The following is a 13,155-nucleotide window of genomic DNA, read 5'->3' as shown; positions in this document are numbered from 1 at the left end:
TTTATTGTCTAGATGAGACTTGATTTGCTTCTTGATGGTTAAGTTAGCAAATAGAACATTGTCACAGCGGTGATTTATGTTTTCCTTTAGATGGAAAGGTTATGGAGTGCTAGATGGAATCATGGTTGCATGGTTTCCTCAAGCTGATGTGTGTGCGGATAAGAAAGTACCTTATCTATTTCTACTTGGGTTGTTAGATTGACGTGTGATAATTGTGTACTTCTTTCTGTGTGTTGTGTTGGGTTTTGCCTGTTGTCTATAGTTAGACTTTTGAGTATGGCATGTAGCATGGTGTGATGCATCCTTCATTGTTGTGGTAGTAGGGGATCTATACCACTTTGGTTGTGATTACAATGACAGGTGATGATATATGTGGGGGTCAGGCGGTGCCGGACCTTAGCTTGATTTTGTGTTCCCAGGTTGGGTAGACACTTATTAGGTTGTGAAACAAAGGCACGATTTGAGTTGAAATGAAGGTTTCATTTTCAATTCTTGTAATGTAAGGTTTACATTAACGATAATGTGATACAGATACTGCCGTGATGACAGGATTCTGGACTCTTGTGTGGTCTGTAATGTGGTGCTACAGCCACAGAGGCTTTGTTAGATAGTGTACAAGGATGAGATCCATGAAATGTTTGGGTTACCACCAAGTGGTGTGGTAAAGATTCCTAATGTCGTGATACTAGGTAGGGTACCTGTATCCATTAATGAGCTAGGTATGTTGTAATGTGAGACAAGAACAGGTTGTTGCGAAATGAGATTTGGATTTGAGCTTGGTTTATGCGTACTTGTGGGTGTGGTACGTGTAAATTTCGGGACGAAATTTCTTTAAGGGGGGTAGAATGTGATGCCCCAGAAATTCGTATTTATTTTCCGAGGATTTTCCGGAATTTAAATTATGGGTATCGGACGGTTTCGTGGCTCGTGGACGGAGCGGAAGTGTTTCGGACGAATTATTTATTCGTAAAGTGTGGAATTAGGGGGGTTTCAAGGTTGACTTTTGATACGTTGAGATTCTCCGAAAACTTCCTTCACGAAAGTTGTAGAGCGCGTCGATACGAGTTTGTGGACATGCGGAACGCGTAAATCGGAGTTCGTATGAGGAAGTTATGGCTATGGAAAGAAGTTTCCATTTTAGTATATATAGGAAAAATCAGAAAAATATTTCATTTTCCACTTTCCTTTTCCGGAAACCACACTCTCTCTCTCTTCTCTCTCGTCCGCGTCTTCAGAGTCGAAGTTTTTCGACTGACCCGACCCGGACCCGGTCGATCCGACCCGACGTTTCCGGTGAGCTCCGGCCATCTCCGGCGACGAAATTTTCCAGACAGGATCGTCTCCGCCGTCTGGTGGTCCCTGTGGTGTTCTCTAGCGCCGATTCTCGGTGGTAGCGGCGGTAGAAGGCGGTGCAGGTTGGTGTTTTCGGACCCGGCCGGAAAACACAACTCCGGCGACTTCATGGCTTCAACGATTCCTTGGTTGAGCTCAGAGCGGCCTCGTTGATCGATCCTTGGTGGTTGTTTGGATCGATTCACGTGAAACTTCGATCAACTCGGATTGGATCACTGTTCACGGCTTGTGAGGTAGTTTTCGATCCCTTAGGCTTGTTTTCTGACTTCGATCCAGTTATGAGAATTCACAAGCATGCTTAGATGAAGCTTTTTGATGTTGGGAGTTTTGTGAAATAATGTGTTTTTGGCCGGCGGCGGTGCGCCACCGCCTGTGGTGGCGTTCCGGCGGTGTTCCGGCCATGTATGGGACTGTTTCTGGTATTATATGTCTTCTACTCGTCGATACGAGCGTTTCGATATATAATATGCAAATTTTGGAGTTCGAATGGATTTGTTATGATTTTTGCCGTTTCATATCGGTGAATTTATTCGATCCGTGAGGATTCGAGCGTTCGATCGACTTGTGGTTTGGTCACATCGATCGTGGGCGTATTCCAGAGACTTTGGGAGGTCTCGGATGTGGTTTCGCCTCGATTGGCACCACTTTGGAGGATTTTAGTTCAAAACAGGGGTTTCGAACTTAAATCAAATATAAATCGTTACTAAGTTGGAACCGTATGTGATTAGGTACTTGACGAAGTATTTGAACGAGTTGTTGGTGATAGTTTGGTTCGGTTCTGTATTGAAGACGCAGCAGGAGTTCGAGGTGAGTAATCTCACGAAGTTCATATCACGAACGGGTTCACCATACTGTTTTGAAAGTTATTTAGTTAACTGCAAACTATAGATGGTATTAGTGACATTTATGAGTAGGTGACTATGTGTGTACATATATATATTATGGGATGTATATATATACATACGTATTCATGTATTAGTTGTGGATTTGTGAAACAATATGCATGAACGATGCTTTTTATTGTTTTGGGTTGTGGCTTTTGGAAAACAATTGGTGGGAAATGGTATTTCAATTGTTTTGAAAAGTGTTTGAGGATTTGAGAGTCACAGGTTGTGATTTCTCCTTTTGAATTGATTTAATGTTTTGATCTGACGACCGGTGGTCTGAGGATTTGAGAGTCACAGGTTGTGATTTCTCCTTTTGGGTTGATTTAACGTTTTGATCTAAGGGTCAGGTTGGCCTAAGGATCCGGGGTTGCAGGTTGCATCCTCATGGCAATATTATATCGTAAGATTGAACCTTGGCCGGGTGACAGGTTACGATATATTCAGTTAGAGCTCTAGTCTGTCTGCCATCGTACTTTAGGGATCTAAGTAGGTTACTTAAGACTCCTGGGTACATGTTTTGTCCAGGTTGGACCGATTTGATGTTTTGTCCAGGTTGGACCGATTTGTTGTTTTGTCCAGGTTGGACCGATTTGTTGTTTTATCCAGGTTGGATCGATTTATCATATTCTACTTGTTAGGTTAACAATGGGTATGATTTATTTGTGTTGATGTTTTGTCCAGGTTGGACCGATTTGTTGTTTTGTCCAGGTTGGACCGATTTGTTGTTTTATCCAGGTTGGATCGATTTATCATATTCTACTTGTTAGGTTAACAATGGGTATGATTTATTTGTGTTGATGCTTTGTCCAGGTTGGACCTATTTGCTGTTTTGTCCAGGTTGGACCTAATTGCTGTTTTGTCCAGGTTGGACCCAATTATTGTTTTATCCAGGTTGGATCGATTTATCATATTTGAATTGTTAGGTTAACGATTTATATGATTTTGTCACGGTGTGACTTTCGTTGTTTCTTTTGGGAAAAGAGTATTGTTTTTGGAAGCATGGTATGTTTTCCTTATTCGCGAGTTGAAAGGTTTTCCTCGTTTTTGGCGTGAGTTGTGCATGTGTGATTTGAGTTACTCATACGGGCTTGCAAAAGCTTACCGGGTTTGTTGTGTGGCAACCCGGTGCACCATTCCAACGGTGTAGGGGTTAATCCTGCAGGTTAGGATAATCGCGCTGAAGCTGAGGTAGCGCCTTTGCAGCTTTACGGTAGGAAGCCAATTTTGTGACTTTACCGTTATAAGGACTTCCGTTGTATAGTTACTCTGAGTAGCCTTTACGTTTTATTTTGTTGTTGACAATTTAATTCGTAAGCTTGTGTAATATATAACTCTTTGGAGCGAGTGTGTATTAACTTTGGGGGTTCAGGGCATCAATATGTGTGTAAGTTAAGGGGAAAAGATTTCAGGTATTTCGTATTGATGACTGGACGTTCACGCATATATAATTATGGGGTTATATATATCGATTTTCATGTGTGTAAAATCAGGGGCGTGACAGTAAAATAGTCAAACTAAAAAAAGAGAAAAAAACTTAATTATAGACTTAAAACCTATACGGTAGGTTTAATTATGTGAATGGGTGTAGATTAAAAGAAATCATATGATTGGGTTTCCCTTAAAAGGAGCTTCATTTTTTGGGTTTTTTTCTAATTTATCTGTCAAACTTGAATAGGATGACACTTCCGTAAAAGAGGAAGCAGAACATGAGTAGAATGGTCTAGATACTATTCAATTTGTTTGTCATGGGTTTAAGTATAGTTAAAATTAGAACGGCATAATTTGTGCAACACGTGCTTCATGAAAAATGTAAATTTCGACAAACAATGGGAATTTGTCAACATTACCCCCTTCACATAATACCTAGTCGTACATAATTAAGAGCCACAAAAATTTGGGTTGAAAATTTTAGGTCTCACGTTTTCCATATTCTACGATCAATAATCATTAATCAGTACCCAAGTTGTTCAAACCACTTGTGTGTAGGTATATTTTATGCATGCAAACTATCTGTTTGTGGACAAGCCACAGTGACTGGCAAAGACTTTTGAGTATTGATTAATATAGTTTTTTCGTTATTGACTTGCAGAACCGTGATTAAGTATTGCATAAGGTATCCCCATCCTCACAAAAATATTGACTTGCATATGTGTGCAGAAACATGAATGGATCAGAACGACGACCTTGCATGAGTTCCCTCATCCTCACAAGGATATTGACTTGCAGAAACTTACAAATCGACGAACGTAAGGATCAGAATGAACGAACCATGGATAAGTTTTCTTCACAATGTCTTTAAAGCTGGACAAGATTGAAGATTGACTCGAGTTTGATGACCTAATCGATCACCTAAGCACTTGAGATTGGACTCATTATTATGACTTATGCACCAATGTTTACACCCATCGCTGATAGATCAAATAGATCGAATTATCTATCAAACAGGGATAGATTGATCAAGTCAATTCATAAATGCGAAGTTTCCACACCATCTAACTGTGCTGGCGAATTGCAACCCAGATCGATCAATTTTGCTTACCAAGAGTTGTCTTAACTTGCTTATGTACGATTTGCTCCCAGCTTCGATCGGCCCACTTAGCACTAAGTCAACGAATCGAACACCAGCAGCCAGGATATCACCATTGTATATATGTTGAGGAGTAGTCCTCAAGGTTTGTTCAGTACTAGCGATCAAATCAACATTCATTTTGGTTACCCTACTAACAAAATTAATTTTCTGAAAAAGCAACTCAACGATGCGCATTAATAGTTCCGGACAATTTACGTTTGTGATGACGTTACACTACTCATAGTCATAGTCAGGATGGGATATTGTTCTCAAATTGTCGACTTTTACCAGTAGGTGCGACTTTTATTCAATCATAATGTCTTGCTATAATTAGTAACCAGTGACGGAATCAGAATTTGATCTTTGGGGGGGTCCAGTCCAGACATAAAGTTTCAATCTTATGATTGAATTACTATAACGTAAGTTGGAAGTTAAAAAAAATAATAATAATATTATAACAATAATCTAAAAATCTTATTCAATAGAATTCTTAAGCGGTAAGCCTACAATCAAGAAAAAATAAAACAATAATTCGTACGAAAATTTAAAAAATTTAACTAAAAGGATGAATAGAATACAATTTCAAATTAACCATATATCTCAAAATATAATTCAACATTTTTGCATGTCTCGAAAGTAAAAAACAAAATTTAAAGGTTACGGAGTAGAAAGAGGGATTGCAAACTCCAACTTATAGAGATAGCAGTGAAAACCCTAACAATATAGAAATACTTTTTTATTACTATTTTGACTTTTTTCTCTTATTTTATTGGTTCTTCATAAACCGAATATTATTGTTTTTATTTTTTAAATATAAATCTGACAATTACGTTGGTGACTTGGTGGGTGTAGAGAGTGGGAAGGATTAATATATTATATATTTACATACAATTGAATTGGAGGGGGGGGGGGGGTCCACTTGCAGAACACAAACATAAAATCTTTAGTTTAATTAATAATCCCATAAAATCATATGTATTTGCCGAAAAGCTAAGGGGGGGTCCGGACCTCGTCAGACCGAATGACGGGTCCGCCCCTGTTAGTAACAACAACTAATATATGTTTTGTAATTCATTTTGTCACTACGCTGATTTGTGATGCTTCCATCTGCAACACGCTAATTTACGGAGATTTCAAACATTACTGCACAAGTCATTTTACGGAGCTTTCAAACATTACATCACACTTTTACAAATTGAGAAATAATTTCAAACAGTACCCGAATTTAGGCCGACTCCTAACTTCAGTACCTGACTATGCAAAACTATCATTTTGGTACCCCCAAGTTTGAAGTCCGACCCAAAAAAGGTACACGCCGTTATTAACGGCGTTAAGTTTTGTGCTAGGTGGCATATTTTGAGGGATATTTTGGTCAATCGATGTCTTAACCCAAAAAATATATACCAACTTGATTTCTCTCTCTCTCTCTCTCTCTCTCTCTGTCTCTGCAACAGGTGAGATAACCTCTCCCCCATAATTGCTCCTTGTTTGTGTGATCATACGGAAGGAAGGAGGGAGAGGAAGATTGAATATTGAATTAGTTAATAGGTGTTAGATTAGCTCGAGATGCATCAGATTGCAAACCCAAACCGACTTTGAAGTCGACCCGTTTTCTTTCTGACAGGGGACCGATGATTTCTTCACTCTTCGACCAACGGCCGAAGTCGCACCAGCGCCGTTAGCTTCCTCGCGGCGGCACGAAGTGGAACACGGTTAGCTTCCTCGCGGCGACACGAAGCGGAACCCGGTTCTCCCTTCTCCGAACTAGCAGCGACGACGACAGGACAAATTTCGAAAGCTTCTCCAGTTTTTCTGCATATTTTCCGACTCCGGCCACGGCTGCAAGCTAGACTGGTGACGGTAGCTTCATCTTGGGGAGGTGAAGAAGCCTGTGATACCTTCTTATCCATCTGTCAACTTGGGAGAGAGAATCAAAGAGGAGAAGATGTTTGAGTTTTCCGACAAATTTCCATGTTTTTCGGCAACCTTTGGTTTCAACTCAGGTCTCAAACTTGTTTCCCTTGTCGAGCTCTACCTCGCTATATACTTAAATTTAAGTTTGGAGGAGATTAGCAGAAATTGGAATTTTGGAGTTACTAAACCACTGTGGTTCATTGTTCACGATGGTGGTTTTGGTCTTCCTTGACCAATTTCCGGCCATGACATGAAACAGTGAGTAGAAATTGATGATTTGATGTCTCTAGAATCGTTGAAGTTGTAGAATTGGATATGTAAAGTTAGGCTGTAGACGTTTTGGTTTTTTTGAATATTATTGAGCCATTTGGATTGATGTTCATGTTGGTTTGTTGGTTCGATTAACATGAGTATGAAGTAACCTCTCATGAAGATAAACCCACCTCCGAAAATGGGTCATCCACAGCTATGGTTGAGGAAAGGAAGATGAATCAATAACTTCTAGGTTCAGAGAGCTCAAAACACAGATGAAGGAGATGAGGGGAAGAAGAAGGGATAACGAAATTACCCAAATACCCATCCAAATTTTGCATGTGAATCGTTAGTTAACACCGAAATGAACGGCGTGTACCGTACTTGGGTTGGGATTCAAACTTGGGGTACCAAAGTGATAGTTTTGCATAATCAGGTATTGAAATTAGGAGTCAGACTAAGCTCGGGTACTGTTTGAAAAAAAAATTCTCCTACAAATTAGGGCTAAATATTGTTTCCTGTGGTTTGGATCCAAAATTAGTTTAGTCCCTAGACTTTTAATTTCATCAAAAACACCCTCACACTATCATTTCTCATCCAATAGATCCTTCAGTCAGGATTCAGTCAAATGGAGCAGTTAAGTAGCTGATGTGGCATGCCAACTTGGCACTAGTGGGGCCCACATGGCAGGCAAAATTCTAAAATTCTAAAACAAAATTTCAGAAAATTGAAATAACAAAATTGATTCTCTCTCTCTCTCTCTCTCTCTCTCTCTCTCTCTCTCTCTCTCTCTCTCTCTCTCTCTCTCCCTCCTCAGTTTCTCAGCAATCTTAGCAAATCTCATCCTTAGATCTGCCGAACCAACCATACTTAATATTCGGATTTCCGAGCCACCGCCTCTATGAAAATCTCATCCTTTAGTTCTTTCCTATTTGCTTTCCATATTGCATTTTCAACTGTATTTATAAAATGATAGGATGACGATGTGATTATCTTTTTCAATATGCAGAAAGCCAGAAACTCATTCCTCTAATAGCTTGAAATCATACGATCTACATGAAGTAGCATCCTGCAATATCCCAGATTGGGATGGATCTGTAATTGCAAAGCATTTAGGTGATAAATCCTTTGTGGGAAGAAAGTCCAAATTCAGCCCCATTGACTTTACAAAACCAACTATTGAATCCCTTTCAGGGGTTCCAGAAACCCATTCTAAGGCACCATCTTCACCTTTTGTTGCGAAGTCCACATTTGGTGTCTCATGTGAGAAAAGACAGCATGATGCTCGTTGGAAATTGAAATGATATCACACCTGTTTCGAAGTCTTCCCCTGCCTTTATCATCAGACCACCGGCTATAGGCCTTGGACCATTTGTTTAAAGTAAAACCTGGACTACCAAATTCTCATGTTAATCCTGATAGTTTTGATGCGGCACTTAATATCAATCATTCCATCAATTCTTTTCTGAATTCCTTTGAGAATGTGGATCCCAATAATCCAGCTGTGGACTCATCACCTTGTTGGAAATGAGTTCCTGGCATTCATTTTTCTCCATTTGAAGCATCTGAAGAGGGAGGTCGAGAACAGATAAAGAAACTAGAGGGCTATAATGGCTTGAATCTTAAGATGCCAATGATCTTCTAACTAAACACAGGTGAAAATATATCCACCCAAAAGCCGGTTGAGTACCATGAATTTGGATGGCTGGGGTATGATTTGCTCGGAAATGGTTTGCCACTTCATTTGAAGAAATCTTTGGTGGCAAATTCTGCTTTTGAAGCACATAAATTAGATGATACCATGTAGACTACTTGTTTCCTTGAATCAAGCCATGATAGAGGGCTTCAAGGTTACATTAATACCCCTAATTCAGGGAGTGGAGATAAGTCCTCAAGTCTCTTTGAGCATTCTCACACTGTGTAACAAGGTCGCAGAGAAGGTGTCCGAGGAGAGAGAGAATCAATTTTGTTATTTCAATTTTTTGAATTTTAGAATTTCGCCTGCCATGTGGGCCCCACTAGTGCCAAGTTGGCATGCCACATCATCTACTTAACGGCTCCATTTGACAGAATCCTAACGGAGGGATCTATTGGATGAGAAATGATAGTGAGGGTGTTTTTGATGAAATTGAAAGTCTAGGAACTAAAATAATTTTGGACTCAAACCACAGAGTACTAAATAGTATTTAGCCCTACAAATTACCATTAGTTTTGTAAGAGACTGTAAACCTCATGGCTTCTCTTAAAACCATAGGCCTCGTATGATACAGAAGAAGATCAAACTTATACCCTTTTTCTTTTCCCTTTTTGTTTTTCTGTGAAAAAAAATGGAAAGAAAATAAAACGCGTTTTGAGGATTAGAAATTAGAATGTAGTATAGTAAGAATTGTGAAGGAAAAAAAAAAACTTCACGATTATATACTTTAAATTCCTCAATTGTTGTGTTCCAACCATTTTTTCGGTAATTTAGGTTTGTGCTCCTCAGTTGGATGTATGATAATTAACCGCATGCATAATTTATGAAATCCTTTTCAAAAAAATTATAATATATGAAATCACTAATTGCATTGCGTACACTACATTTTCTTCCCTCAAATTTAAAACTTTGATTCCAGCCACTACCTCATCTTTCTTAAATGTGGGTAACTACATTGGTAAGCTAATATCTGTGCACTATTATAGCTTTCCCTTATAAAATACTTCAAATTTTGATTTTGAATAGGACACTTGCTCTTGCCCAAATTATTGAAATCTTAGAAGATTAAATGATATATTACAACTGGTTTCCCTCTGCATTGAAAAAAAAAAAAAACAGAAAGTGAGCACCTTAGATCCCCACTCTTACTTTTCCATGCTTAAGATGTGACTTGTTTGATTCGTAATAAAGAATGATAGCCAAGCTAAGCCACAATCTCTCTCTCTCTCACACACACACACACACCAAGTTTGGTGGAAGTTGAGGGATTTATTTGAGGTCTTTAGCAATGTCACATGTAGTGGAGTCCCTCTTCTTCTTATAAGAATCCCATTTTCAATTGGCATCTACCTAAGCTCACAGAAAATCCAAAACCACCCCCCTCCCTCTCTCTGTAGCATATTTTCATGGAGTTTCTGAGTTTACTCTATGCTTTCTCAGCTTTGTATTTCATTTTCACTTTGTGGAAGCGTTATGGTGAGAAAAGAGACCAACAATGTTACATCTTGGACTACCAATGCCACAAGCCCACAGATGACAGAAAGCTTGACACAGAGTATTCAGGGGAGATCATCAAGAGGACCAAGAATTTGGGTCTTCTAGAGTACCAGTTCCTCCTCAAAGCCATAGTGAGCTCCGGCATTGGCGAGCAAACCTACGCGCCGAGGATCATGTTTGACGGCAGGGAATCATGTCCCACATTGGAAGATTCAATCACAGAGATGGAGGAGTTCTTCCATGACAGCATTCAGAAGGTGTTGGACAGACAAGGCCTTTCCCCTTCACAAATTGATGTGCTTGTGATCAATGTGTCAATGTTTGCTTCTGTGCCTTCTTTAGCCTCAAGGATTATAAACCACTACAAGATGAGACAGGACATAAAGGTCTATAACCTCAGCGGAATGGGTTGCTCAGCTAGTCTAATCTCAGTTGGCATAGTCAGGAGCATTTTCAAGTCAAACAAGAATATTTATGCACTTGTGGTCACTTCAGAGTCTCTGAGCCCCAATTGGTACACAGGTAATGCCAGATCCATGATTCTTGCAAATTGTTTGTTTAGGTCTGGTGGCTGTGCTATCATTTTGACTAACAAAAGGGCCTTGAAAAACCAAGCCATGTTCAAACTGAACTGTTTGGTTAGAACCCATCATGGGGCCAAAGATGAGTCCTATGGTTGTTGCATACAACAAGAAGATGAGCAAGGGAGGCTTGGGTTTCACCTCGCCAAGATTTTACCCAAGGCTGCCACAAGAGCTTTTGTGGACAACCTTAGGGAAATTTCTCCCAAGATCTTGCCCATCAGGGAGTTGGTTAGGTTTATGCTTGCAACCCTTTTGAGGAAATTGAGAGAAAAGAGCAGCTCATCCTCTAAGGGATTAGGGACTTCTCCCCCAAAACCTGTGATAGACTTCAAAACTGGGGTTGATCACTTCTGCATTCACACCGGCGGAAAGGCAGTGATAGATGGAATTGGCAAGAGTCTTGGCCTCACTGAACATGACCTTGAGCCTGCAAGGATGACACTCCACAGGTTTGGGAATACTTCTGCAAGTAGTCTCTGGTATGTCTTGGCTTACATGGAGGCCAAGAAGAGGCTCAAGAAGGGTGATACAGTGTTGATGATAAGCTTTGGTGCTGGCTTTAAATGCAACAGCTGTTTTCTGGAGGTGGCGAGGGATTTGGAGGATGGCAATGTCTGGAAAGAGGAAATTGCTATGTACCCACCAAAGTCCTTGACCAACCCTTTCATGGAGAAATTTGGTTGGCTCCAACAAGAGGACCCAAGCAAATTCAAGCTTGAAGATTTTCTATAAGAAAAAAAAAATTCATGGTAACTGGTTTTACTTAAAAGTGCTTTTTTTTTTCTTAATTTTCACATTTCTATTTCTTTCTAAATGTATTTTGATTATATCCTGTATACTACAAAGTTCTTATTGTTGAATCCCTCTTGGGATTTCATAACCCAATAAGATGTGCTACCTGCTTTGAATTAATCCCTCTACCATATGGCATTCATATTGGACAGATATGATTTTCGCCTTCTTTTTTTTTCTTCTTTTTTCCATACTCAACATCATAATTGTACTGCTTTTAATTTGTTTGATTCAGGAAAAAAAAAAAAAAAAAATATATATATATATATAACAAGAGCTTGTCCTGTTTCGTTTCTGTTTATTCAGCTTGCTTTTTATTTATAATTTTGGTACAAAGAATCCATTTGCATTTGTTATTGCATACACATCTTGTCTGCTACATATGATATATAGGCCTATATTAAGTTTCTTTTATGATGCATATAATATTTCACCCATCTAACCCAATTTTAATGTCTGTACATTGCCTATGGCCATAAAATATGAGTATTTACAGTATCATTTTTATAACAAAAAAACATTGGTTTTTTTTAGTTGGAAAAAGAAAAGTGGTGAGAATGACAAGAACTTTTTTTGGTTCATTACTAGACGATGCCGCAGTAATAGGGTGGGTGAAACCCTAGCTTCAATGGCGTTCTTGTTTTTATTTGTTTCTTTCGTAAGTGAAGTGTCAACTGTCACTTTAAATCCATTAAATCAAGTATATATAGTTATATACAGAAAATGCTCCTTATTGTCACCCCATTATTAGTCTTATTGTTCTCCACTCAACTACATAGACTATGATAGGCATGTCGAAAAGACGCAACAAGTATTGGATGTATTTTAGCTTACTATATAATATATGGATCCCCGATTATGCTTTGCTGACTAAATAATATAAGCGCATAACAGCGCTATGAAACTGGGGACGCTTTTATGACCTTCAATTTCATGGTAAAATTACCAAGCTTAAAACTCAAATGACGTTAGAGCATTTATCTCCACACTGGCCACGAAAGCTATATGCCAAGATTACTAAAGCAAGAGATTCCAACCCCCAAAAAGGAAAACACCACACGGGGACTCAGACTCTTTCTTTACTCTTCGATTCCTTGGAACAAGGAAGCAATAAAAATTCTACATGAAATTGAGGCAGTAAAAGAGTAACATATCCACAATCTGGAAACCGTGAAACAAGAAAAAGTCAAATAGTTACTGCTATGTTGTATTTGAGCGAGTTTCAGCAGGCACTGAATCAGAAGCTTCTGGTTTCATAAATGAAGAACTTGGTAAATTCATTTCTGTTTGACTACTGCTCAAATGCCAGCAGAATCTTAAAGTAGGAGCCTGTAAAAAGCTGCAATAATATTTAAGGAATGAACCAACCAGAACAGCAGATCATCATCACGGGTCCACATACAGTGCAGATGCAACTGGAAAATCACCCTCCCAATAACTGAATCTATGTAGATCGATAGAACCAACCCTACTCATTAAAGTTTACTCATCTACTCCGATCCCTTTCCCCAATTATAAATAAATTTAAAATTATTGATTATTTATGAAAATAACAGTGTTCTAAAATTCGGCCATCCAGGTCACTTGGGCGTTGGGCACAGTGACTCTCCG

General features: G+C 39.1%; 1 protein-coding gene across 1 annotated transcript; it reads left to right on the top strand.

Moving 5' to 3' along the window:
* The first annotated feature begins 9,966 nt into the window (after window positions 1-9,966).
* LOC112201921 (3-ketoacyl-CoA synthase 12) lies at window positions 9,967-11,697 on the top strand. Its single transcript, XM_024342841.2, has one exon. The coding sequence runs from the start codon at window positions 10,078-10,080 to the stop codon at window positions 11,482-11,484; it is 1,407 nt and encodes a 468-aa protein (XP_024198609.1). The 5' UTR covers window positions 9,967-10,077; the 3' UTR covers window positions 11,485-11,697.
* The last annotated feature ends 1,458 nt before the right edge of the window (window positions 11,698-13,155 follow it).

This window comes from Rosa chinensis, chromosome 5 (assembly GCF_002994745.2).
Source record: "Rosa chinensis cultivar Old Blush chromosome 5, RchiOBHm-V2, whole genome shotgun sequence".
NCBI lineage: Eukaryota > Viridiplantae > Streptophyta > Magnoliopsida > Rosales > Rosaceae > Rosa > Rosa chinensis.
Note: the sequence above shows the minus strand (reverse complement) of the source record. Positions and strands in the feature narration are given on the sequence as shown.

Bases quoted from the DNA above. Each gene is read 5' to 3' on its own strand.
- LOC112201921 (XM_024342841.2), top strand. From the start codon at position 10,078: ATGGAGTTTCTGAGTTTACTCTATGCTTTCTCAGCTTTGTATTTCATT.